At 31.0% G+C, this 27,180-nt stretch overlaps 4 protein-coding genes across 5 annotated transcripts; all 4 read left to right on the top strand.

The window, feature by feature from the left end:
* Window positions 1-575: 575 nt before the first annotated feature.
* Window positions 576-2,303, top strand: LOC137810251 (isoflavone reductase). Its single transcript, XM_068611426.2, has 5 exons — window positions 576-903; window positions 996-1,130; window positions 1,237-1,474; window positions 1,586-1,789; window positions 1,908-2,303. Exons 1-5 carry the CDS (start codon window positions 688-690, stop codon window positions 2,069-2,071), a joined length of 957 nt encoding a protein of 318 aa, XP_068467527.2. The 5' UTR covers window positions 576-687; the 3' UTR covers window positions 2,072-2,303.
* Window positions 2,304-8,218: 5,915 nt separating this feature from the next.
* LOC137810250 (isoflavone reductase) lies at window positions 8,219-10,033 on the top strand. The gene is made up of 5 exons (XM_068611425.1): window positions 8,219-8,736; window positions 8,832-8,966; window positions 9,051-9,288; window positions 9,386-9,589; window positions 9,682-10,033. The coding sequence occupies exons 1-5, from the start codon at window positions 8,521-8,523 to the stop codon at window positions 9,843-9,845; spliced, it is 957 nt and encodes a 318-aa protein (XP_068467526.1). The 5' UTR covers window positions 8,219-8,520; the 3' UTR covers window positions 9,846-10,033.
* Window positions 10,034-16,970: 6,937 nt separating this feature from the next.
* On the top strand, window positions 16,971-20,881 carry LOC137809588 (uncharacterized). The gene is made up of 11 exons (XM_068610701.2): window positions 16,971-18,197; window positions 18,465-18,575; window positions 18,650-18,682; window positions 18,794-18,971; window positions 19,066-19,247; window positions 19,428-19,564; window positions 19,649-19,744; window positions 19,840-19,909; window positions 19,991-20,065; window positions 20,294-20,339; window positions 20,668-20,881. Exons 1-11 carry the CDS (start codon window positions 17,043-17,045, stop codon window positions 20,727-20,729), a joined length of 2,145 nt encoding a protein of 714 aa, XP_068466802.2. The 5' UTR covers window positions 16,971-17,042; the 3' UTR covers window positions 20,730-20,881.
* A 2,859-nt stretch (window positions 20,882-23,740) lies between these two features.
* PPA2 (pyrophosphorylase 2) lies at window positions 23,741-26,819 on the top strand. Of its 2 annotated transcripts, none has more exons than XM_068611420.2 (9): window positions 23,741-23,884; window positions 24,256-24,392; window positions 24,573-24,601; window positions 24,960-25,025; window positions 25,215-25,322; window positions 25,425-25,490; window positions 25,965-26,085; window positions 26,373-26,454; window positions 26,562-26,819. In XM_068611420.2, the coding sequence occupies exons 2-9, from the start codon at window positions 24,266-24,268 to the stop codon at window positions 26,602-26,604; spliced, it is 642 nt and encodes a 213-aa protein (XP_068467521.1). In that variant the 5' UTR covers window positions 23,741-23,884; window positions 24,256-24,265; the 3' UTR covers window positions 26,605-26,819. The 2 variants fall into 2 exon arrangements, with proteins under 2 accessions (XP_068467521.1, XP_068467522.1); XM_068611421.2 differs by having other exon boundaries at window positions 23,858-24,169.
* Window positions 26,820-27,180: the final 361 nt, after the last annotated feature.

Genomic DNA, 27,180 nt, shown 5'->3' with positions numbered 1-27,180 from the left:
ATAATTTTTCGAATCAAAATATTTTTATTTTAAATATGTTTGAGTTTCTAGTTTGCTTAATAATCTTCTTGACTGGAGCGTATATTAAACTGAGTATATGTTTCAAATGAGTTACAAACTAGGTAAGACACGAACACCTTACACAACACAAACATCAAACATAAGTAATCTCTAAAACATAAAACACTAAGATGTAATTTATTAAACATTAGCTTGTTTATTTGCAAACATATGTGCTGCATAAAAATAAAAATAAACGAAAGTCAAAATGATGGCTTTTATTGGCCTTGAGAATTCATGACGCCATGATGCAGATGGGCGCGGTGAGGAAATAGATATTTGTTTATTTTTGGTGCGTTCAACATGGAGACCAATGCTGTAGATATACGTTTAGAACACATCTTATGAACATCATATACCAAACTCAAATATTCGTTGGTTTTGGACCGCTGAATTCATGGCGCAGCCTCCCTTCTGTCAAAAAATACATATTTCTTTATTTACTCAGTTATTCTTGTTGACATATTCAGCCACATTTCTCATATCCCAAAAACTTGCTTGCCCTATAAATACCAACCCAAGTGTTGCTGTCTATTCATCACACAGCCATTCTTGCTTTAATCAGTTACCTACAAAACAAGAAAACCACACACTGCTCAGTGCTTGCTTTCACTGTGATATCCTCTCATGGCTGGAAAAGATAGAATCCTTGTTTTGGGACCCACAGGAGCCATTGGAAGACACATTGTGTGGGCAAGTGTGAAGGCAGGCAATCCCACCTATGTCTTGGTTAGGGACACTCCACCCACTGTTAACAAGCCAAGGCTTGTCACAGCTGCCAATCCTGAAACCAGGGAAGAGCTCCTTCAGAACTTCCAAAATTCTGGAGTTTTTCTAATCCAGGTTCCTTCCTCTCTTCATCTCATCATCATTTTTACCATTTTCTCTTTTTCAACTCTTCTCAGACTATTTATACTACTCATTTGTCTCTGCAGGGAGATATGAATGATCATCAAAGTCTGCTCAGCGCAATCAAACAAGTTGATGTCGTAATCTGCTCATTTGGAAGACTCCTGATAGAAGACCAGGTGAAGATCATTGCAGCCATAAAAGAAGCTGGAAACATCAAGGTGCCACTCTTGCTAATGGAAAATATCTTTCTTTCTGAATATATGCACATTTTCCACATAAATCCTTCTATATATTGTGACATATTAAGTGTTGATTATTCAACAGAGATTCTTCCCATCTGAATTTGGATTGGATGTGGATCGTCAAGATGCAGTTGAACCAGTGAGAGAAGTTTTTGAGGAAAAAGCAAAAATCCGGAGAATAATTGAAGCTGAGGGAGTTCCTTACACTTACCTGTGTTGTCATGCTTTTACCGGTTACTTCTTACGTAACCTAGCACAGATTGACACCACTGTTCCTCCTCGCGACAAGATATTCATTCAAGGAGATGGAAATGTCAAAGGTACTTATAATTAATAATTGTTTTAGCACACACACACTCTTGAAAACAAGTGATAAAATTGGTTGAAGAATGTGTATATATATAATTAATATTGTGAGTGAGTTGTTTCAGGTGCATATGTGACTGAGGCTGATGTGGGGACTTACACCGTGGAAGCAGTGAATGACCCTAACACCTTAAACAAAGCCGTGCATATAAGACTTCCTGCAAATTATTTGACCTTAAATGAGATTGTGTCTTTGTGGGAGAAAAAAATTGGAAAGAGTATTGAGAAAATCTATGTTCCAGAGGAAGAGGTTCTCAAGGATATTCAAGGTAACACTCTCATATCTTATATATGCAATATTGCTGCAGGTTGAATAATAAGTTTGTGAAATTAATAAACCATGTATTCATTTATTTTGATTTTGGTTTTGGTTTTGGTTTACTGCAGAGTTGTCTTTCCCAAATAATTACCTGTTGGCGTTATATCACTCACAGCAGATAAGGGGAGATGCAGTCTATGAGATTGATCCCACCAAAGACGTTGAGGCTTCTCAGGCTTATCCACATGTTAAATACACCACTGTTGATGAATACCTGAACCAGTTTCTCTGATTTCTCAAATTTCAGGAACATATCTTATCATGCTGTGCAAAATCTCCAATAAGACTAATGATGTCGTTTTCCTTTCTTTTTTTTTTATTCTCTCAAAACTCCTTCGTTTGTCTAATCCTTCAGAAGCCATTTATTATATTAATGCATCTTCTTTTAACCCAAAAAGAATAGCAATACTGTAATCTGCAGTCAAAAGTACTGTTTCTAAATTTATACATCATTCTTGGATGAATGCGTGTCATTGCTTGTTTTATGCTTGATTTGGTGAGTGGCTCCCAAAAGAATTTCAAGCACTTTGGTGCTAAGATATATGCTAAGAGAAGGATAAGGAAAAATAAATAAAAAATAGTACAGAAGCATACACTACATTTCATTAAAATGAAAAATGTCAAAGTATAACTGTGCATGGTGTGGAAAAGCACCAGGATAAATTTAATTATTCATCTATCAAATTAAAAAAAAATTATAGCAGCAAAATAAATTTTAAAAAATAAAACTCATAAAAAAGAAAGGCAAAATATTAAATTAGGTTATGTACATGTCCGGATAGATATTTAGTCTAATGTATTATGCTGATGTGTCTAAGTAGAAAGCCATGTCTCCCTTCTGGAGAAGGGGAGAAGTCGGGAAAAAGAAAGAGGGGATCATATAGAGGGAAACGAGACTAGCAGAGGAGAGGCAAAAGATACAAACTTATCATAATAGATTCATTGAGAAAAATTTTGGAAATTTAACCTTAGACTCGAATTACACATCTATTTATCTTCCCATAACCTTATCTCCTTACCATTCTCAACCTCCTATATACAGTTATCCTCAAAGCTGCCTCTTCACCCCTCAAGCATTCACACTTCCTTCAAATCTCTCCACCATAAAGAATCTAAACTACATTTCCTTTGATTCCTAAGGTTCCTCCATCCACCATATTTTGATTCCAGCATTTCTTTTCACATACCTTTCTTCTTGTAGCCCAAACACGAAACTATCTGATCTCTAGCATTCCCAATCCTCCCTCTTCCTTCGGCTTACAAACATCTTACCACAAAGCCCGCACTACTTTCCTTCCTTCCAAACCCCAACTCCACAAGAAATTTCTCTATATCTTCACCACTTCCTTTGCCACCATAATTGGAATTTTGTACAAAGACAAATACAACATAGGTAGTGAAGATAGAACCGATTTTATCAAACAAAGTCTTCCAGCCATGGAGATAAACTTGTCTATCCACCACCTCTTCCCAGAACTTGCCTCTTTTGTGACATCCCCTAACTAGCATGCCCAAATACTTAAACCGAGTCTTTATCACCGCACAATTTAGAATGGACACACAACGTTGCACCATATTTTGATCACCTCCCACCTCGTCGATTATGCTATTCTCAAAATTAACCTTTAAACCAGAAGCTAATTCAAGACAATTAAGAATGACTTTGATTACGAACACACTTTGCACACAGTTTTAATAATTAAAACACTACATAGTTTTAATATGATTTATAACTAAATTCTCCAAAATTTTGAAAGTGTACAAAATTAATTCTCTAAACTTTACATTACAAGAAGTTTTCTAAAGTTTCAAAAATAAGTATATCAACAACTAATCTTGGATAATAAGTATTTCAACAGTATTTGTATATTTTTTTATGATTGATTGTTGTTGGTTTATATAATTCCTAGTTTTTTTTGTTACGAGCTCATACTTCAAAAAACCTGACTTATTTTGTTTTAACTTTTGATGTACGTATATTTTATGTGCAATTTTAGTTTTAGTTATAATTGTTAATATTTAATTCTCATAATTTTAAAATATTTTAAATTAAGGTCTTTATTTTAAAAAACATCTAAGAATTAATTCACAGTGAAAGTGAGAAGTAATACAATTAATTTCTCCTTGCAATATGTTCTTGCAATCTTTAGCTAAGAACACACATGACTTTGAAGTCCACATCTGATAGATAATGCAATTATTTAGGATATATAAAACAATGATAAACACCAGTTAATGTCGAGCTAGTTAACAGTGGCTTGTGACCCAAGTTAGGGCAGTAAGGTGATGGAAGAAGCAATATTGGAATAAGAAGAACACAATGTCTTATTTAGTGTTTATTTTCCTTAGATATAATAGACAAAAGTGTGGCTGAATTATTATTCCTTACTAGGACTGTCGTCGGTAGCTACGTTATTTCAACATGGGTTCTGAAAGACTTTTTCTGAGGTTTAAAAAAACTTCGGGGAATGGTTTAGTGGAAGAAACTGCAACCCTAGTAAATGACTTAATAGATGTTTTAACCCTAAATAATGTAAAAATAAATGTCAGTTAAAACCATTTTTTTCTTGTAATATTGATATCATATTCATATATATCTAATTATAATATTATAATAATTAAATTTTAAAATAACTATAATCTAAATATATATATATATTAAAATAGAGTAAGATCTTTTATAAAAATGATTTTTTCTTCTAAAATGTAGATCACCAAGGAAGATTTTCATAATATTGCTTTTTCATGTTAGAACTATTATTAATGATATATATATATATATATATATATATATATATATTAAAATCACATCATAAACAAGTTAATATTTGATTTTAATAATATTTTAAATTTTATAAGTCAACATTCATTCAAATTCAACCTTTTAGCATAATAATTTAGTATATATATACTAATAATTGATTGAGAAATATACATGAAGAATTTATAAATTGTAAGCCCAACACCCAACATGGATTATTATACTAGTCTTATAACAATAATATTTAAAGCACGATATTAAAAAAATCGTAACTTAATTTTTTAAAATTATATTTTCAACATATTAAAGTATATTTATTACCCATATGTTATATCAATTATAAGATGTGTATAGGTTGTCATTGATTCTCAAAAACAGTAGTCAAAACTCAGTACGTGGTTGCATTATTTCAATATATAGATATATTAGATATTCTCATTTCAGAATCCTTTTGAATCGACAAAAAATGTTTGGGGAACACGAGCAAGTTTTTAATTATATATTTTAGTTGCAATTAGCTGTATGTAATCCAAGTCGTTTAATACACAGTTCATACTAAAACATATAAATTTCACTAATTTATTATTAAATGGGTCTCTTTTTTTAATTTCCATACTAATCCACTTAACTCATAAGTTAATTTGGTATGCCAACTCAATAATAAAGATTAGAAAAATATAAGAAATTATTTAAAACTTGAAAAAAATTATGAAAAACTAAAATATCTATCTATCATATTATTAACAAAGTTGTACTGGTCGGATTCTGGACGACCAGGAACCGATGTCAAATAACATCTACAACATAATAAATACGCAATAAAGAAGCAACTACAAATAATGTTGAATGGGTTAAATGCACACTCCGAAATATCCAGAAATTATCTCAATGCAACTACATAAGCTGATCAAATCGAAAGATACACTCTCACGATATCAGGGAGCCACTACGCATGTTCGTTATTAACGGACTATCAGCCCACGCAGGTAAAAGCCCATAAGTCAACACTATATATAGAACTCTGGTAAAATGAATAACGTACGTTCTTCACATCCCACAATGACTCACCTAAATCATAACACGGACTTGAGCGTCAGAGTACAATCGTAGACAGAGCATCTAAAGCGAAAAAAAGGAAACTTGAAGGAACTTGAAGACAACCGACACATCAACAAATTATGTACCAAGCGGACAGGTATTGTCTGGACCCCTACTCCGTACTGATACAAAAGTATATTAAAAACTATATGAATTATTTTTTTCTAAAAAAAGTCGTCTACATCACTCAAAACATCAAATAAAAAGTATATCTCCAACTTCTTATATCAATTCGTCAACATTCAAATATTTTTGGAGATTTTAAGTGTAACTTTCAATAGTTAACCCTTGAGTTTACATTTGCCAAGAGAAGTCTTTTTGGGCAATAATAAACTTTTGACTACCCATCTCATTGAATGGTAAGATATCGGCGGTTTCGGCCCGTTTGGTTCTCGAGAATGCGGAAAAGGACTTCAAAACAGCCTTTTAATTAAAAATTGCAACTTACTTCAAAATAATAATAAATTTAAGTATGTTTTGGTCTCACAAATATAAAAACATTTTATTTTGATTTCTAAAATATTCTATTGACTTTCTTTATTATTTTATTTTTTTTATAGTAGACTAAATTACTTTTTTTACGTATAATATGCAGATTGTTATTTTGTTTTTAGTTCCTATTAACTATTTTTCAGAGGGACTGATAAAAAAATGTTAAAAAGATTAAAATAATTTATTTTAACTGTTAATTTCTTAATGTGCTTGTTAAACCTATTAAGTTTTCACCTGTGTAGCTAGTTCCCTTGTAGGTAGAGCTAAATAAACAACGTTATTCTCACGTATAAGTTTTGATTATTTAAATATATTTAATTCTTCTATTTTTCTATTTTAATGAGTGATTCAACGTTTTAATATTTTCTATAGTTGGAAAATGATACTTTGAACTACACGAGTGTATACAAGTTAATAAAAGAAGTTTGAGTTGAATTTTAGTTTTTGTTATAATCAATCTATCTCAAAATATCATTCATTGGATTGGTTAGTTAGGTCAGAGGTTTTTTATTTTTCTTTATACTAAAATTTATAATTTCAAAACACTCTTTTGATATTTATTTTATAAAATAAACTATATTTCCGTAACCTTTCTAGTTCCAAACCTAACATCACAAATAATCTATGCAATGGACCAGAAATTACAGAAAAAAAATAACATAAACGAGAAATCCAAAAAAATCACAGTCACACCTAACACATAACCTAAAAAGTCCTTACATAAGTAAAAATAAAAACAAAATTTCTTTTTACAAATATAATTTATTGATATGTGTATTAAAATGTAAACTTTAAATCTAATCCAATCCCATAAAACTGACTCATGAAGATGAAATTTACACCCACTTATATACAATGAAATGACTTCATCTTTAGTCAATGTGGAATTTTCAACACACCTCCTCACGCTGAGAGTGACAACAGCATGCGTGGGATAACATATTATGGGTGGTGGTCTGATAAACTCAATAAATAATCGCTAGGATATGATCGAAGTTGTTAATAATGTGTTATATATATATATATGGAATAATAAACAAATAAATTATGGAGTCAAATTAAAAAATATGAACTGAAATTTAAGTCTTTAATTAATATAGACTCTGAAAGGTATGCATACTTTACTTAAAAAATCAATTATAAAAATCTATGCGAAAACGCACCTAAACATGTTGAGTTGTTGACGCTGGTGGTTGGTTTACTCATCTTTCGCAGAAAAAATAAAGAACTTGTCACTAAGTCACACACACACACACACACATATATATATATAACAACATGTGGAATTTTATTCAAAAAAAAAAAATTCATAGGAGTTGGATTGGTAGGAATAAAATAATATTTTTAATAAATATAAATTATTTTAAATTTTTAAATTTTATATTGATTTTTTTTTTCCAAAGTTAGAATATGTGTTCTAAGTTTGAAAGTTCTGAGTAAATTATTATTTTTTATCTTCTATAAAGAATGTCTTTATAAATTTCAAAGTCTTACATCGCACTGTTCTTTTTCCAAAAGTACGTATCACTAGAATTTATTTTTTTTTGGTCGGCACGTACCGTAAGACTTAAAATGAGTAAAATTGTGAGTACCGTAGTATAAAAATGACGTGAAACAATGCATCTTAAATGCACAAATTTCTATTGCTTCATCACAAAAATCATTTTAAAAATTTTATGTATTTAAAAAGAAATAATTTTAAATTTCCTTTAATAATTTCGTTTGAACTAGTTCTTGATCCATTTTAATCCAAATTACTTATCAAGCATTCAAACTTTTTTAAAACAATAAATTAAAATACAGAAAACATCAGAGTCATCAAAATACATTAGAAGCAATTATAGTTATTAGTAAAATTTGTTTAAGATTTGTGTTTCCTCTGTACCTACATATAGTTTTTTTTATTCTTTTAAACGGTGGCTCCTAATCTCTCTTTTTATATGTTTTTTGTTAAATTTATTAGATATTTTTTCATTTTCATGCCAGTGAGAATAACTGATATTAATGTATTTGTTTTGGTCATCGAGTGAAGAGGGTCTCGCTCTTTGTAAGCACACCTTTAACGAACAACCACAGTCAAATGGTTGATTAAGAATTCAGAAACTGGACGCAAACTAAATGGATATTTGTTGAAGTTGTGAGAAACTATGCAATCACACTAATTATTTAAGCCAAAAACTGCACATAAAAACCAAACTTGGTTGCCCTATAAATACCAACCAGAGTGTTGCTGTCTATGCATCACAGAGCCATTCTTGCTTTAATCAGTTACCTGCAAAAAAAGAAAACCACACACTGCTAAGTGCTTGCTTTCACTGTGATATCCTTTCATGGCTGGAAAAGATAGAATCCTTGTTCTGGGACCCACAGGAGCCATTGGAAGACACATTGTGTGGGCAAGTTTGAAGGCAGGAAATCCCACCTATGTCTTGGTTAGGGACACTCCGCCCACTGTTAACAAGCCAAGACTCGTCACAGCCGCCAATCCTGAAACCAGGGAGGAGCTTCTTCAGAACTACAAAAATTCTGGAGCTTTTCTAATCCAGGTTCCTTCTTCTCTTCCTCTCATCATCATTTTTACCATTTTCTGTTTTCATCTCTTTTTGAACTGATTATATTATACACTCATTTATCTCTGCAGGGAGATATGAATGATCATCAAAGTCTGGTCAACGCAATGAAACAAGTTGATGTCGTAATCTGCTCATTTGGAAGACTCCTGATAGAAGACCAGGTGAAGATCATTGCAGCCATAAAAGAAGCTGGAAACATCAAGGTGCCACTCTTGCTCATGCAAAAAAATTTCCATATATAAATCCTTCTATATATTGTCACATATTAAGTGTCCATTATTCAACAGAGATTCTTCCCATCTGAATTTGGACTGGATGTGGATCGTCACGACTCAGTTGAACCAGTGAGAGAAGTGTTTGAGGAAAAAGCAAAAATCCGGAGAATAATTGAAGCTGAGGGAGTTCCTTACACTTACCTGTGTTGTCATGCTTTTACCGGTTACTTTTTACGTAACCTAGCACAGATTGACATCACTGTTCCTCCTCGCGACAAGATATTCATTCAAGGAGATGGCAATGTCAAAGGTAGTTAATTATAATGTAGAATTTGTTTCAATTAGTTATAAACGAAACAGTTAGTTATAAATAGGTTTGTTTAATGTTTACATGTATGTTGTTTCAGGAGCATATATTACTGAGGCTGATGTGGGGAGTTTCACCATCGAAGCAGCGAATGACCCTAATGCATTGAACAAAACCGTTCACCTTAGGCTCCCTGCCAACTACTTGACCTTGAATGAGATTGTATCTTTGTGGGAGAAAAAAATTGGAAAGACTCTTGAGAAAATCTATGTTCCAGAGGAAAAGGTTCTCAAGGATATTCAGGGTATGTTACAGTAACTTCACAGATTCATTTTTGTACACGTTTTGGTTGCATCAATTGTGTGAAATTAAGCATCTGTTGATACTTTTGTGCAGAGTCATCTTTCCCGAACAATTATCTATTGGCGTTGTATCACTCACAGCAGATAAGGGGAGATGCAGTGTATGAGATTGATCCTGCAAAAGATATTGAAGCTTCGGAGGCTTATCCTTACGTTAAATACTCAACCGTAGATGAATACTTGAACCAATTTGTCTGATTTTCCAAATCTGACAAACCAATGCTCTTTTCAAGAATGGCCTCTGCAGGCTCTGTACTTGAAATTATTTGTTACTCTCATAACTTGTGTTTTATTTTTTCTGCTGTCTTCAACAATAATATCTCCACATTGATGTAATATTCTCCCTGAGAAATAATAATGAAATGGGTACAACTGTTTGTGCGTCATCCACGTTCTGTTTCAAATTTTTATATCACTTTCATTTCTAGTTTTCTGCAAGATGATCCATGACTAGACAAACTTTGTTTATGCCGCACACCAGAATTGATTCTCACTTTTCTGCGAACCAAAACAAAAGTTGTTTTATTTCAAACTTTTGAAGAAATCGACTTTAAATGTAACTCAACTTCATAAAACCGACTTATGGGATAAAATTTACACCCACTTATATATAATCAAATATTCTTATATGGAGCCGATGTGGGATCTCCAACACACCCCTCACGTCGAGAGTGACAATTTATGCGCGGGACAAAATATTATAAGTGGTCCGATAATAGTCTGATAGCGGGTGACACGATAGACCCAACAAACACTCGCTAAGATAGGTTTTAAATGGTTCTGATACCATGAGATGAATATTTTTTGTCGGATGTGGTGCATCAAATGGAGCGCACGTAATCGCAATGGAGAAATGGAGGTTTTGATGAACTCTAATTGAAAATGAAAAAGAGACAATGACTTAAACATATATGAGAGAAAAACAGAGAAAAGAAAATACAAAAAAAATTCTTATTTAATTGTGTATTAGAAAGTAAAATACATGGTGTATATATAAGAAAAAGACTAACACCTAGCTGAAATAGAAAAGTAAAGTTGGACCAAACAAACAAAGTCCAATAACTTAAATAAATTAAATTGTATACAACTATCTCTAAAAACTCTTCAAATATGTATAAAATAATATCAAAATTAGAAAAATACCAACATTCAAAAAATATTAGGAATTACATAATTTTAATTCTTCGTGCTCTCATATAAGTAAAAATGAAACATCGTTCTTGTCATATTGAAGAAATAGAAAAAAAAAAGTTTATTTTGATGATAAACTTTTCCAAGTTGAAAACTTACAAAAAAAAAATTATTGATTTATAGGGAAAGATAAGTATTTCCAAAAAAAAAATGATTTAATTAACTAATTAATATCGTTGGAAGTAATTGTCAATTAATATCTTCTTTACATGATCTCCAAAATATCTTTTATCTGTAACAAATATTTTGGATTTTTTAATGTATTTTAATAAATATTAGAATTAACTTCGTGTTTACAAACTCTTAACTAATGTTATTAAATTTTTCCCACTGAAAAAGTTAATAAATATATTTTAACTCTTAAACCAAGATAAAAAAAAAGGTAGTAAAAATATTCTTGCTCATTTATAACCTTTAAAATAATACTAATAAATTATAGAAAAAAAAAATGTTGATAATGAAGTGGGTTGATGTCTCCATCTTATTACACTTTTAATAATAAAAAAAAAGTGTTCTATGAATTTAATTCAAACATACAATGAAATTCAATCCAAATGCATGCTAGTATAAAAATATTGTAAGCTCTAGCATTTGAAATTTGTGTTTGAATATAATTTATTTTTTTTTTATAAAAGATCATTATACAATTTGACATTTTAGTTAGACTGACACATCAAATAATAATAATTATTTGTTATCACATAAAAAATATTATTATTAAAAAAATATAAAAGAAAGAAAATACAAAAATATGAGTAATTATAACAAAACTTATATATTAACAAAAATAAAAAAAGATACATAAGTATATTATACCTATTTATAAAAAATAAAGAATTCTAAAAATATATTAGATGGAAGTCTATTATAATAAAGAAATGATTTTATATGAATAAATTTTAAATTCAGCACACGCGTTTCTTTCAAAAAAAAATATAAGTAATCTTGAACCCAATTTTTTTATAAGACAAATATTTCATCAATTACAAAAACATCTACAGATATATTATTTTATTTACTAATTAAATCTATTATTCCAATCTAAATTTTGCATGCATCACGACAGAAAAAAAACTTTGTAAGTATAAAAAAAACTATTTATTGAACAATTTGTGTCGTAAACAAGCACTACAAGATATAGCAACACACTATTCAAAGTCAAATCAATATAGTTTGTAAAAGGAAGAAAATTTCTTCTCTGTGACATCATACACATGGAATTATGTATTAGAAAAAATGTTTCTAAATCTCCACCAACTTCTCTATTTATTTATTTTTCTCAAGACTCAATTTTCAAAAGACACATAATTCCGGTCAAAGCGTTTAATTAAAAAAAATGTGAAAATAACAAATTGACCTTTTGATTATAAAACTATATAATAATAGAATAGGTTAGACTATTAATTAAGACTCAATGGGTCGGTTCAATTACTATAACATTATTATTATTAGCATCCATGTGATAGCAAATAACAACGTTACCATACATATATTTATGTTATTATAAGGGTCTTTATATATGTTTTTTCTATATGTCTCTCTATTATATATCTTTTGTTGATAATTTTTTTTAAAATTAAAAGCTCTTTAGCTTCCAATTTTTAATTTTTTTTCTTCCACGATATACTTTGCATATTTTAATAGATCTATTTCTCTCAAATTGATATAAACTTGTTCTCATATGCCAATACAGTTCCACATCGCTCAGGAATCGAGGCCAATGGCAGTTTATATATTCTCTCCTCCCTTCACCCTTCAAGGTGTCTTTTAAGGACAAAATCATGACGAATCACCAACCTACAAAGTAGACAATACCTTAGATGTGATTATTATGTAGCATCTCTATATATACTTCTTCTACCTTATACATTTTTTTTTTATCAATAATATCCTCTTCTCCATTTCCTTTATACCACCATACAATTAAGTCTTTAGTTTGAACAACCACCTTTAATTATTATTAGATAACTCAAATTGTTAAACTGACTCGTTAGGAGAGAGCTTTCAAAATAAAATTAAAATTCAGATAAGATTTAAATTTTATAACGTGTTTATTTTATATAATTTTATAGGATTTAAATTCTAAGAAAATGGGTACTTTTGAATTGTGTGGCGAATCACAATCATAGGTTTTTCAACAAGCGTATGTTTTTGACATTTGACGCCCTAACACTGTGGAAAAACCCTCCTTATAAATTAGGAATGAGTTACTTTGCAATAGATGGGTTGACTTGGTAAGAGTTATATGTGATTAAGACTTTTTGTTGTTACACTCACTTTTTTTAAGATATGTGTAATTGTCTAACGCAAACTTAATGTGAAAATTAGATCTTCTCATAACTATCTCAACACTAACTAACACAGGTCCAACACAAACACATAAAATTAATATATTATAGGATCTCAAATATAATTCAATGTAAAATACACTATATTAATTATATTATTTATATTTAATTTTAAATATAATTTAAATTAATTTATTTAGTAAGCAATTTGAACATAATATGAAGCTCGAATACTCCTCTTAAATGGCGTGTCAGTGTCCGATACTCGTATCGGACACCGACACTCGTATGACACCTATAGGACACGTATCTATGGAGTGTCAAATTCAAAAAGTATTTGTTATATTTCTGACAATTCTAGTACGGTTCTAACACAATTTTAAAAAGGAAAAATACATTAATTTTCTAAAAATTCAAATTTTATTGTATAAATTGTTTTTATGATTATAAAAATAAGAAACAAATTCTTGTGAACTAGTCATGAAAAACATCTTTCTGGTCCAAAAAATAATCTAGAACATACTTGTGCACATAAATCTTTATTGTCAATTTATATAATTCATAATTATATAATATATAGATTTGTGTCCCTATGTCCTACATTTTAGAGATTTTACGTATCTGCGTGTCCGTGTCGTATCTCTGTCCGTGTCAATATCTATGCTACATAAACATAAATCCAGTAAGATAACAACTTTTACTATCCTGATAACTTGGAGTGAATTAAAGAAAAAAAAAACGTAGCTGTGGCACTGTCTGGGCCATATAATTTGGGCTAGGAAAGAAGAGATGGGAACCCACTTAACAGGGAGTTTCTTCCTGCAGCCCCACATTTTTCTTCCTATACCCCTACACTCTTTGAAATACCAAAAATATCCTTTTACAGTTTTGGGTAATTTCGAAATAGAGGTACCGTAAGCAAAAATGTTTCTTGAATAGATAAATCCGGAATTAATAAACTATATTCCAGAAAATATGTTACGAAAATATTTCAGAAAGAGTAATTCATAAGTCAATTTTAAAAGGGGTAAAATAGTCTTCTTCGAAAATGATAGCGTGCAGGAAGAAATTTATTAGGTGCAGGAAGAAACAGCCGAATTTTGAACTGTAACAAAAAAGAGCCCATTTCTTTCTTCATCCCATAGTTTTCATGTGGACCCGCAATACGGTAGTTAAAAGACAAAACTAACCCACTTGTTGCCACTACCACCCTTCCCGCTGCCTCATTACCATCACTACCACTTGTTGTTGCCACCACTTTATTCTATATTGTGAAAAAAAATAATTAAACAAAGAAAATATTTTGGAATATGAAATTCAAATTTTTTTATTTGGATTACATAATTTACAAGTTTTTTTAATGAAAAATTAACTTCTAAATTTTGTAATTTAAAAAATGATTTTTTAATTTACAATGTGGAAATAAAAAAAAACTGAATTATACAAATTAAAAGAGTTTTATGCAAAAAATAATTTTTAAATTGTGTAATTCATAAGTTAAAAAAACTTCTCTATCACACAATTTAAAAATAAAAAATTCATGAATTGTATAATCCATGAATCATTTCTAACCTGAAATTTTTTTTTCATGAATTATTATTATTTTTTTTAGATTTCACAATTTAAAAATATTTTTTTATAAACCATAAAAGTAAAGTGAGAGTTTTAATATTTATAAGGTGCAGAAGGAAATTATGGAGGTAAAAATAGAAATGCCCAAAAAAAAGGCTATTCTTGCCCAGTAATTTCTACAAAAAATGAAAACATTCTTAGTTCAACTCCCCCTAATTATATATAAACTTTGGAATATATTTGGACAATTTTCTTCTGTATAATACATAAAAAAAAATATTTTTTTATAAATTAACATGAAGTTAGGTGCAAGCTAAAAACACTTAATTATATATATATATATTTATTTTATTTTATTTTTTTTGTTTTATTTTACACGACTTTTATTTGTGAATTTTTATCATTTCAGATTTAAAACTACAAATATTTTATTTTCCCGTCAATTTAGTGTGGAATTACTAAGATATGACTGTGTAACGAATGTGAGGTGGTTTCTAATCTAAAATAAAATATAATACATATTTTAAATTTTATTACTACTGAGTTTTCAGTTTAATAGATTTTTCAAATGAACTTTCAATTTATCAATAAGCTTTTAATTTCATGAATTTTATTATTAAGCTTTTAATATATCAATAATTTTGCAACATAAGTTTTAAAATTATACATATTTTATGTTTTCGTCAATTATAAAGTGATCAAAATAAAAATATTTAATCATAATAATTTAACTATATATTTTCAAAATAATTTAATTACAAATTTTCTCTAAACCAATTTATTTAACTATTTTGCAATAGTGTAAGGTATAACGATTGTGTCATAAAATGGTCTCAATAAAAGGCTAAAAATTATCATGTTTATTATTAACTATTTACTATATATGTTATATTTATTATTTCAAGTTAAAAAAAATTGTCTATATATTTTTCTCATTCTACCCTGTTATATAGTTTTTTTTATGTAGTAGTTATCTGGATATCAACGCTCATAAAACATTAAAAATATAAATTAGGTCGGGTTTTTAAAATAAATGTAATTAAGTCAAATTAAAAAATTAATTGAATATTTAAAATGGAATTACCAGGTTATCCTTTTTAATCGATACAACATATAATATTTTTGTTTAACTATTGATTTCATAATTACATCTTCACCTTTTTTACTTTATTGATTGGTCGCGTCATTATATATAAATGTTATTTTTATTTTTATTATATTAAATATATACAGTTTTATAAATGTTATACAATTTTATCCAACCTAATTTATTGAATGAGAAGATCGAGAAGTTAATTATCTGTTGTAAAATTAACAATTTTTTACCATTCCTTTTTCATATAACTACGACGTTGTGAATGTGCAACTAATTGGATGAGTTCGTCTGAAATTTTATTAAATACATACTTTTTAAAAATTAACTATAACTTCATGGTATGATAAGAAATTAACAAAGTGTTAAAGTGTTAATTGTACTGATAGGATCCGTACGAATGTAATCATGTTTCAGATTCGGTTGCTGACTAATAATACAAATCTACTTACGTTTAAATAGAGTTAGTGAGGTTAATCAACAATTTAAGAACTAGGTAATACACTTATAAACATTACTCAAGCTTCATAAATAACACATATTCCAAAAAACGTCATTATAGAGTACTGAGTATACCGAGTGTCGAATACTAAAGTTGATTTGAACATCGGAGTGTTTTCCGCAGGTACCATCCGAGTTTGAATTACGTGAAGGCCGAGGATAGAGCTAGTAGAGAAGAGGAATGAGCTTGTAAGAAAAGGAATTGAAATGCAAACCGACCGACTAAGGAGAAAAGCAGTTACAATTTTTCACTATGCCCAACCCAACATTAATAATATAAACAAATTAATGAAGTTAAATAAAAGCATAATTAAGCAAATAAAATGGTGAATTTAACTAAGCTGAGCATGACCAGGATAGAACAACGTTGATAACCAAGTAAAGTTGGGTAATGTCGTCGCCATATGCAGGCATATGTAAATTGTAATATGCAACATCCCAAAGCCAGAGGAGAAAACGACAACCTCGTGTAAATGTCAATGGCCTAAACGACACATTTTTTTCATCTACCCTCGTACAAACATGTTGTCATTATCGTCACCAATGCCTCTCATTTAGAAACCATCGTGCTTCTACTCCAAATTCTTCTTTTTCCTTGCGTTGGAAGATACCCTTTTGCAGCATCGTCTCAAAGTATCAAACTCCTCTTTCTCTCTCTCACTATATTACTTCTTATCAGATTCCACCCCACTCTTTCAGTACTAGTTTCATTAGTTGTTGTTTGAGCGCAGTGAAGAACCTTGTTCATAGATGGATCAGTCGCCACCTTATTATAACCGATTTCCTCAGACTCCAAACTCAACGAAGAAGGGACGCAGTGGTTATGAGCCATCGGACACTGAGACCGAGTGGCAAGAGATTCCACGCCACGAAAGAGAAAGAAGAAACTTCACTTTAAAAGAAACAAAAGCACTTACTCTAATGAACAAAAGTCCCATGGCAGCACTACACAGAAGGCACCCTTCCAGGGTTGAACATCAAATCTCATCAGCTTCAACAGCTTCAGTTCCACGTAGAAGACACAATAGCAAATCACCCTATAAACTTCCCGTGGCAGAAGATTTTGCTGCTTCATCAGGTTTGGATACACGCAGAAATATAAGTCCCTTGCCGAGACCTGACCTTGGAAGAACTGTGTCCCCTTTCAGGGAGCAAAGAACTGAGAAGCCGCACAACAAGAGATCAGTGACTGCTCCCAGATTGAGGATTCAAGAGAGCAGCCATGGAGGGATAAGCAATGACACTGTTCCAAAGCAAAGAGGAGTTTCTCCTTTCAAAGCGCCTTCGGTTGGAAAAATCAACGAAATGATAGCACAGGTGAAGCTATCTAAAGATCCCAGAAGTGATTATTCATCGGTGCTTGAAAGCACTGATTCCATTCAACCCGGTGACCTTTTCTTTTCTCGTGAATGCAATGCCTTGCAAGGGAGGAATTCTTCGTTGCCAAAACGCCTCCAACAGTGCGAGTATTTCAGTCCAAGGCCAACGGTGAACGCCACGAGAACCCCATCTGAATGCAAAGGAAATAATGGTGATCTTAACATGAATATCTTGTCTCAATCAACCACGGGTGTGAGTTCTGGTTCCACGAGTAGAAAGGGCAGTGGCACTGGGAAGCCAAGTAGTGTAACAAGCGAAGGTAGTGGAAAGACAAGTGCAAGCATGAGGAAATTCACAGCTAACAGACAAAAGAACCAGAAAGATACATGGTTTGCTTGCATGAGAACAGGTAACTGTAGAACCACTACAAAATCTCCTGAACGTCGACCTATTGACGAATCTTCTTACATTGAGAGAGCAGTGGTAGTGGAAAGCCTCCCACAATTCTTGGCAGATAAGCACCAACCTGCTTCACTTAATGGCTTCATTTGCAACAGACAAGAAGCTCAACTTCTGAAGGAATTGGTATGTTTCCAAATACTCACATGTGCCTCTGTCCCTTAATTGTTTTCATGCCTCACAAATTTGCTAATTTACTCAACTTCTTATGTCTTGTCAAAACATCTTAGTTTTCATGTGAACAAAACTTAGATATTTAGAGTTAAGTGTTTTTTTTGTTAATGTTCTTCACTTAGAATTGGAATTTTTTTAGGTAACTTCAACTAACTTTCAATACAAATTTTCAATACGCAGATTACTTTATTGAAGAATAGTAACAATCCTACTTTTCAGGTGTCTCATGGCTCTTGCCCTCATATTTTGCTCAAAGGACCCTCTGGTTCCGGGAAAAGAGAGCTAGCAATGGCTCTTCTTCGAGAAATATATGGTGATGCATGTTGTAATGTATGTTTCTTCCCATAAGTTTCCTTTCAGACGTGTTTTGTACTTCTAACCTCACTTTATTAGACCTTTTGCAGTTATCTCATGATCTAAGACACTTCCCTATTCAGGTAGAGATTTCTCACATATGATAAGTACAAACTAAAAAGCAGCTTATGAGTTTATTTCAATAAGTTGCATCTCCAATCCATTAAGTCACAGTACTTTTACTAAATTGACAGGATCAAAGGCTTAAGAAAGTGTCTGTCCCCATAACATCAAGTCCTCATCACATGGAGCTAGATGTAAATTCTGAACCAAATGCTAAATATGCTTTAATGGGATTAATCAAAGAAATTAGCAATATATATGCGATTGCCCCTGAAGTCAGCAATATTAATTTCAAGTCAGATTTTAAAGGTTAGTAGCTTAATTACTTGTTTATTTAACTTCTTGAACAGATTCATCCTTTAATGCGAACCTAGCTAATGTGGCTGGTTTCTCTGGATTGCAGTAATGGTTCTTTATGAGGTCCACAAAGCAGTAGATAACATCCAGCACATTATCAAATGGATTGTAGACCGCTATTCGGATGTATGCAAATTAGTACTCTGCTGTGAAGATGATGCAGACATTATTGAACCTGTAAAAAATCGGTTCAAAACTATCCAAGTTGATGCTCCTCAAACTCACGAAGTAAGAACACATTTTGGAATATGTAAAAGTTAACATCAATCTAGGACATAGCAAATCATGTGATTTTTTTCACTAGTATATGTATTTATTTTCTAGATCATCTTATAACTTCTAAGAAGGAATTAACTTAGTGTCGACAAAGCAAAATTAATTAACACTCATGAATCTTAAACTATACAGGTTGTTGAGGTTCTTATGCAGATAGCAAAGAATGAGAATTTTGATCTGTCCATGAACTTTGCTGCGAAGATTGCAACAAAATCTAAGCAGAACCTCAGAAAAGCAATCATGGCTCTTGAAGCATGCAAAGCACACAAGTAAGAACTTCTGATTGGAAACATTTATTTTAACATTCCAAGAAAATTGTCTCCATAGACTAAATGGGGTACTATGATGGACAGCTATCCATTTTCAGAAGAACAACCAATTTCAGTTGTATGGGAGGAGATCGTAATAGAAGTTGCCACAGAAATCCTGGCTGATCCATCATTTTCACGGCAAGAAATTTCTCCACCTTATCTTCTATAATAAAACTAACATGCTTCATGTAAATTGAAAATTATCAATTTAAATTTTGCTATGATTTTATCAGCTTACTCTCAATTCGAGGGAAATTTCAAATGCTTCTCTTAGATTTTGTCCAGCCGAAATTGATTCTCCAGGTAAGGAAGAAGAATTTATAAATAATTTACTCAACTCACCAAAATACTACTGCATAAAGTACATTCTGTTCAAATATGCAGAAACTCGTAGAACATCTCCTAGAAAGAATTGAAGCCAACTTAAAAAGAGAGTTATACTACTGGCATGCCTATTATGTGAGTTTCTCCCTCCATAGCTTGTGATGGGTAATCTGGTGCATGATGTTATGATCGTATCAGTTGTAATCTGGTGCATGGTTGTCAACATAAACATATCAACATGATAAATTATATTTTTAAGATATCTATGCTACTCACCCTTTTCACTCTAGTTCTATGCAACCTCTTCCACCCTTTTATGTGTATTTTTTGGAAAAATTAGTAACCAAAGTTTATAATATACAGGACAGAAGACTTCCACCAGGAATAGCAGCTTTACTAAAATTAGAAGGTAAGACAAAATAACCCTTCTAATCATATAGATTGCCTTGAAAAAATAACACAATAAGGGATCTTAATGAGAGATGTTACACGTATATAATACAATGATTCATATAACTGCATAACAATTTTCTTTTTTTGCCTATTTCTCTTCTGTTTATCATTTACTGCATGTCATAATGATAGAAAGAAATGAATACAAAAAGTTGTACTCATTGTTGTATGCATATAGTATTTATAGGTTCTAACATAATGTGCATGACTTCCCTGAATGAGCTAGTGAGACTTGCTGTTTTGGGTATAACATTAATGACTAACTAATATGGTCTTCTCTGCAGAATTTGTGGCGAAGTTCATGAGCATGTGCAGAAAAAACTCTGGCAATCGGCAATATGTGTAGGAACGTTGTCAAAACAAAAATCAGAAAGGAAAGTACTTAAATAAGATTCTGTTTCTTGTCTTATATTCAGAAATGTGGAACTAATTCTCCACATTTTTAGTAAAGTGCACCACTTTACTCAGAGTAATATACATGACGTTAATTCATTAGCTATTTGTGTTGGTAAAATGTTTGAGTAATACTCATTGGTAAAAATAACTAATTTTAAAAAAAAATTACCAAACTACTTCTTTGGACATCACCTATATCTCCTGGTAGCATCGGCGTGAGGGGTGTGTTGAAATCGCACGTAGACTAGATATTATAGTTTTTCTTAGTATGTAAGTGGGTGCAAACCTCACCTTATTGAGCCGATTTTATGAGATTAGTTAGGCTTAAAACTCACTTCTTAACACTACTAAATTAACTTTTATTATTAATTATTTTTATAAAAAAACACCATTAATTAATACAAAACACAAATACTTATAACATTTATTAAGGATAACTAAAGAAAATAAATTTGAAGTGATATAGAAATCATAAAATCTTTTATCAAAAAATTAATAATTTCTTCTAAATTTGATCTTGTACTAAAGACATTAAAAATTAATTGTTCAATCTAAAAGTCACATTGGTGTTCTCCAAGTACATAATGAACCAATGGGTTATATTAATTTTGTTACCAATTTATTAACGAGTAGGTTTCTTTACTAGTGTAATCTCGTAAAGAAATTAACAAAACGACAAAAACCACTTTGATCTATTTTCTTTCTCACTTCTAAGTTGTGCACCTTTAAAAAAACTTTAATTTGATTAATTTTTTAATAATATATTAAAGTTACACCTAATAAAAGATATTTTCAATTTTTTTAATTGAAGTCGTGTATAAATCACTTCAATTGTTTTATTTTTGAACTTTTAATTTGATTAACTTTTTAATAATATATTAAACTTATACCTAATAAAAAATATTTTTAATTTTTTTAATGCATCAAATTAGTTTAATTGTTTTATTTCAATTAAAAATAAAATAATTAAAGTCATACTTTTCATACCAAAATTTAATTAAAAAATATTGAAAATCCTCTTCATCATGCATAACTTTTATGGAAGAAAAAAAAAACAAAATTATCTTTGTAATGCATGATTTTCGTAATCACAGTTCAAGTTGTGTTTATAAAACATGACTTCTTTAATACAAAGTCCTCAATCCTAAACACGATTTATCTATTATTGTAATCTTTATGAAATTGCACAAAAATGATAAAAAATCATGAATTTTAATCCTTGATGTTATGACCAAAATTGACTATCTTACATTTGCGGAAAGGTGAAACCTCAAAAAAAAAAGATGGATATAAAAAATTGTATATGATGAAAACCAAAAAGATGATTGTTGATGTTTATAAAGTCATAAATCATGAAAATGTATCTTTGTTTACCCACTACCCTCAATATTTGGAATGTTTTGTCAAAAATGTTTTATGATGGAAGTGATGAGCTAAAGCTGTTTGTCCTTAAACAAAGGGTATTTTTCGAAAAACAAACTAATAGAACCTTAAATGAATATTATAGTAGTTTGTTGAAAATTTTAGAGAATTGGACCATCATGACAAATTAGTTATAAATGAGTCTAATGATGTGAAGTCATTTGAAAGATTGATTATGCATACATTCCTTATAAGACTGAATGAGCAAGTTTATGCTTTTGTAAAGATGAGACACCTGATTTATAAGAATGTTATGCATTGATCCAGAGATATACAATCTTATGAGTAAAGTTGAAAACAAAAAATGTAATTTATGATTCCACCACTATGAAGACAAGGAAGCAAGTAAAACAACCAAAAGCTTTGAAAAATATAACTACAAGTCCAAATACAATAAGAACACACCAAAAAAGAATGTTATAAAATCAAAGAGTATCATATATAAGAGTGGTAAGATCAAAGTTGAAAGTAAAAGAAAAATTAAAAAATAAATTAAATTACTATTGTAACTAACAATAATAAGAAAGAAGACAACATGTTTGCTACAACTAAAAGATAGTGATGATTCTAATGGTAAGAAACTAATACATCTATCATGTGAGTTTTGATGTTAGATAGATTAAAAATGTTAAACATTCCTAAAAAAAGGAAGTATTTATACATGATATTAGAGAAGGAGTGATTTTTGGGGCGATATATTTATGATCTTAATCAGCAACTTGAACCTTTGTGTAGGATTTTATTAATAAAAAAAGTTATCCTAAAAAATTAGCAATTAAACTTAAATTCAGCAAAAAAGTTTTAGCAGTCACCTGTGAAACGCTATAATTGAAGCTGGGACAATATAATTATAATGCATATTTGTTTGATGTGTACCTTTCACTAAAAGCATCTCAATATGGCTTCATTTTTTTTATTCATATATTCTGGAACATGCCACAGTTGAACTACTCTAACTTTCTCAATTTAAATTGTCAAATTAAAAGATGCCTTCTAATAAAAAAATAAATATTTATAAGTTTTAAAAAGTATTAATGGATTAATTAATATTTTTTACAAGTGTTATTACGTAACTCACGATTAGTCATGACAAAAATTACACTTTTAAAGTTATGCTTTTATGATAATAATTTTGTATTGAAATCAGTTTTATACTTAATAAATATATTATTATTAAAAATAAATATATTTACAATTGTTAGCCAAATTATTTCCAAAAAATACACATGATTGGTCAGAGTAGTCAACAAACGCGTTCTCTTTTTATTGGGTAGAGGTTCAAATTTCTAATTTGTTCAACTCAACTTTTTATTTATTTAATTACAATATAATAAATTTTACCATATATATTTATATACACACGTGGATTAATTATCAATAATTTGATTTTAAAATAATTTTTTGAGCAGGCAGAACAGTGGAAAAGAAAAAGATGGTGATTTGACGCTGTCCGAAATCCAAATATTCCGTTTCCATCCGTAGCCGTCTGATGGAAGCCCACTTAAATCAGACGACACAGATTCAATCAACGACTAGCTTTTGAAACGTGTCGTAGATACATACATTGCCCGTTATATTCTTCACTTGTTTCGTACCTTCACCCACCACCACCTCCTAGTCTCTCTCTATATATGTCTCTATCTCTGCAAGTTCCTTAACCCTTTGGACCCAACAAGGCAAAAGGTTCACTCTGCTGCTATTTTTCTTCTTACCCTTTTTCTGATTCGCTTTTTATTCTCTGTTTCGCCTCCGTCTTTTGCTTCTTGATCTAATGCAACATGTGTAGACCTTAAAAAAGTAATCACCATTTTGCAAATAATGCTACTTTTTGAGGTCCCGGGTTTCTTTTTTACCTGATGCTCTGTTAGTTAGCTACGTCTAATTGAATCGGTTTTTGTGTGACTATATGCTTTCGTACACACAGATTCCTAGCTAGGTATTTGGGAATCAATCCTGTTAGGAACTGAGGTGGATTCTTCTGATTGTTGTTTTGATTGAAATGATTCGGATTAATAGTGTCTTCTCTGTGTGTGATGGTTTTGATGATGATGTAGGTAAGTTGATATGGCTCACCATGAAGATTCAAGTGCATGGAATTCGGGTTTACCTCACCCTAAGCTCAATGAAAGAATACTTTCTTCTCTGTCACGGAGAACTGTTGCTGCTCACCCCTGGCACGACTTAGAGATTGGTACGCCAACTCTTTCCAATTTTTTTGGTGTCACTTTTAATTTTAATGAATGTATGTTTTTTTAGGAAAAGAATCTGTTTTATTTGTTTTCTCCTAGGTGAGAGCAAATTATTGTGATTCAAGAGTTCCTCTTCAAAAAAAAAAAAATATTTGGACTGAAATTTGTTTTTCTACATGCAGGACCAGGAGCTCCATCAGTTTTCAACTGTGTAAGCTGTTACTGTTTTGTAACTTATCGCAAATCTTAGAAAAAAAGAACCCTCGTCAGTACTCTTCTGGCAACATCATGGTCATCTGGGTTTTGGGGCTTATATTATTTACTTCTGGCAATCATTCAAACATTGCAGATTTTGTACCCTTAGTGAATGCAGCTAGAAAAAAAAGTACTTTAGTTTTAGATGATAACGAAATCCTCATTTTATATTTGAGATGAGGCTGTGATTAATTTAGGCGATTCACCAACAGATTGGAACATAAAATCTTACATTTTATCTGCAGAGATTATTTCATTGAACTCTTGTTTTCTAAAAACTTTAAGATAGAGAAATAAATCAATTCCCATGGCAGGTGGTTGAAATTGGCAAAGGCAGTAAGGTCAAGTATGAGTTGGACAAGAAAAGTGGACTCATAAAGGTGCGGTTTCGATTTTCTTACTTTCATTGCCCTTCTTCCATTCCTTATGCTTTGATGTGTTTGGAAAATATGGAAGACTTTCTTTTAATGGGGTATTCTCATTTTAATTTATCGTTTCCAAACTTATCATTGCTACCTGTCTGTACTCAAGCATAAATAACACACTAACGAAAGAGCTGAACAACTTAGGTTGATCGGATTCTTTACTCATCTGTTGTCTACCCGCACAACTATGGTTTTATCCCAAGAACCATTTGTGAAGACAGTGATCCTATGGACGTGCTGGTTCTAATGCAGGTAGTTATGGTTAAATTTTATCTGTTCCTGATACATGGCAGAAATGTCTGTTTCTGGCCAAAATATTAACTGTATTAAAATTTGAACTTTTGTTCTGAGAAGGAGCCCGTGCTTCCTGGTTCCTTCCTTCGTGCTCGCGCTATAGGATTAATGCCCATGATTGACCAGGTAAAAGTTCTCTCGTCCTTGCTTTCTGTTTTTCATTAAGATTTGCATTGGACGATAAAATAGAAGTGAGGGTGAGAGGGTTTATTCGGGGAAAAAAAAGGCTATGTTATGTTAGTTAATTATTTGCTTCCCTGCTAGTACTTGTGTCCTGTAGTCTATTGAAATGATAAACAAAACCACGCCCAACCATGTAGTTGGCATGACATGGTGAAATTTGTCACCATTAACCTTTCGAACCCTAGTCCATTTTTAGCCAAGAGAGTGTTAGATTGAGATGGATGCTCGTTCCTTGCGAGCAACGAAATAAAATTGAAGGTTGCAAGGAACATTGTTAAATTTATGTCAACACGAGTGTAGGGAACTGCAATTTTTGTTCACTTTATACTTGCCTTGGGCATCACAGAACTTTTGAATAGTTTTGTCACCAATTTGTAAAAATTTGGAGAAATTGTTTTATAATTATTTCTACTACAGGGTGAGAGGGATGACAAGATCATAGCAGTTTGTGCTGATGACCCTGAGTTCCGTCATTACACGGACATCAAGGAGCTTCCTCCACATCGGCTAGCTGAAATCAGAAGATTCTTTGAGGAGTGTATCCTGTTATTTGCACTTGTACATAAAACCAGTAACCACATGCATCTCATTGCGTAGTTATTGACAATTAGTTTTTCTCTTGGAATAGAGCCTAAAGAAGATTAGGCCAATATAAAAACTTTTTACTTGAAGATTTTCTATATTGTCACTCTTGCAAGGAGTGTCTGATGGATTATAACCAAACACACTAAATCTCCCATAGGTTTTTATGACTGTTAAGTGATTTTCTTCTATCAATGCCACATCCCCTGGTTTTCTGCGTGTATCCTTAGCTTGCTGCACTAGACAAGAAGAATGAAAACAAAAAGGTTGACGTTGAGGACTTTCTACCAGCTGAAGCTGCCGTGGATGCCATCAAATACTCCATGTGAGCTACTTTCCTTCCGCAACTCAATTTTTATGTCTATTTTTGGATACTTGGCACTAATCTTGAATGCTAATTTTAATTTTTAAAATGGGTGTTTCCTTTTGCAGGGACTTGTATGCTGCTTACATAGTTGAGAGCTTGAGGCACTAACTTCTTTAGAAACTCAACAGCCAATTTCGGTGATCTCTAATCAATTGTGTAAAATTTGAGTGAAACATCATAAACATTGCGATTTCCGTTCCATTGTGTTATGTCACATGTGCTGCTCGGCACTTGACACAGTAGTGTCTAATACTCCTGCTTTGAGATGCAGTTGTAGTGCCACCAAATAATGAACTCGTTTCAAATATTGAAGCCCATATTCCGCTTAAGCAAACTCCTCTTTTAGTGTTTTTGATTTTACTTTCTCAATGCAATAATGGTTTATGCGTTTTTCCTTTAAATTTGTATACGGTTCTCCAAAAACACGCATACTAGTTTTAACTTGAAACTTAACTTGGATTAGATTTTGAGGATGTTTATTTACTAATTTTTTTAACATTTAAATGATTTACAACCATAGTTTTATTAATTTTTTAATATGTTCTTATAAATTACAATAATAAGTTTTCAGACTGAAAATTGAATAAGCTTTTATAATAAAAATACACATCTACTTTACATATCGGTGGATTGAAGTAGAAATAGAAGAGAAATAAGAAAAGGAAAAGATAGAATGAAAAATGA

The sequence above is a fragment of the Phaseolus vulgaris genome, chromosome 2 (assembly GCF_051622355.1).
Source record: "Phaseolus vulgaris cultivar YP4 chromosome 2, ASM5162235v1, whole genome shotgun sequence".
NCBI classification, from domain to species: domain Eukaryota; kingdom Viridiplantae; phylum Streptophyta; class Magnoliopsida; order Fabales; family Fabaceae; genus Phaseolus; species Phaseolus vulgaris.
Note: the sequence above shows the minus strand (reverse complement) of the source record. Positions and strands in the feature narration are given on the sequence as shown.

Excerpts from the sequence above, each read along its gene's own strand:
- LOC137810251 (XM_068611426.2), top strand. The coding sequence starts at position 688 with ATGGCTGGAAAAGATAGAATCCTTGTTTTGGGACCCACAGGAGCCATT. Across the intron at positions 1,131-1,236 it reads AAGAAGCTGGAAACATCAAG|AGATTCTTCCCATCTGAATT; the intron begins GTGCCACTCTTG and ends ATTATTCAACAG. Across the intron at positions 1,475-1,585 it reads AGGAGATGGAAATGTCAAAG|GTGCATATGTGACTGAGGCT; the intron begins GTACTTATAATT and ends GAGTTGTTTCAG.
- LOC137810250 (XM_068611425.1), top strand. The coding sequence starts at position 8,521 with ATGGCTGGAAAAGATAGAATCCTTGTTCTGGGACCCACAGGAGCCATT. Across the intron at positions 8,967-9,050 it reads AAGAAGCTGGAAACATCAAG|AGATTCTTCCCATCTGAATT; the intron begins GTGCCACTCTTG and ends ATTATTCAACAG. Across the intron at positions 9,590-9,681 it reads GGTTCTCAAGGATATTCAGG|AGTCATCTTTCCCGAACAAT; the intron begins GTATGTTACAGT and ends ACTTTTGTGCAG.
- LOC137809588 (XM_068610701.2), top strand. The coding sequence starts at position 17,043 with ATGGATCAGTCGCCACCTTATTATAACCGATTTCCTCAGACTCCAAAC. Across the intron at positions 18,683-18,793 it reads TAAGACACTTCCCTATTCAG|GATCAAAGGCTTAAGAAAGT; the intron begins GTAGAGATTTCT and ends CTAAATTGACAG. Across the intron at positions 19,565-19,648 it reads GAAGCATGCAAAGCACACAA|CTATCCATTTTCAGAAGAAC; the intron begins GTAAGAACTTCT and ends TATGATGGACAG.
- PPA2 (XM_068611420.2), top strand. The coding sequence starts at position 24,266 with ATGGCTCACCATGAAGATTCAAGTGCATGGAATTCGGGTTTACCTCAC. Across the intron at positions 24,393-24,572 it reads CTGGCACGACTTAGAGATTG|GACCAGGAGCTCCATCAGTT; the intron begins GTACGCCAACTC and ends TTCTACATGCAG. Across the intron at positions 25,491-25,964 it reads TAATGCCCATGATTGACCAG|GGTGAGAGGGATGACAAGAT; the intron begins GTAAAAGTTCTC and ends TTTCTACTACAG.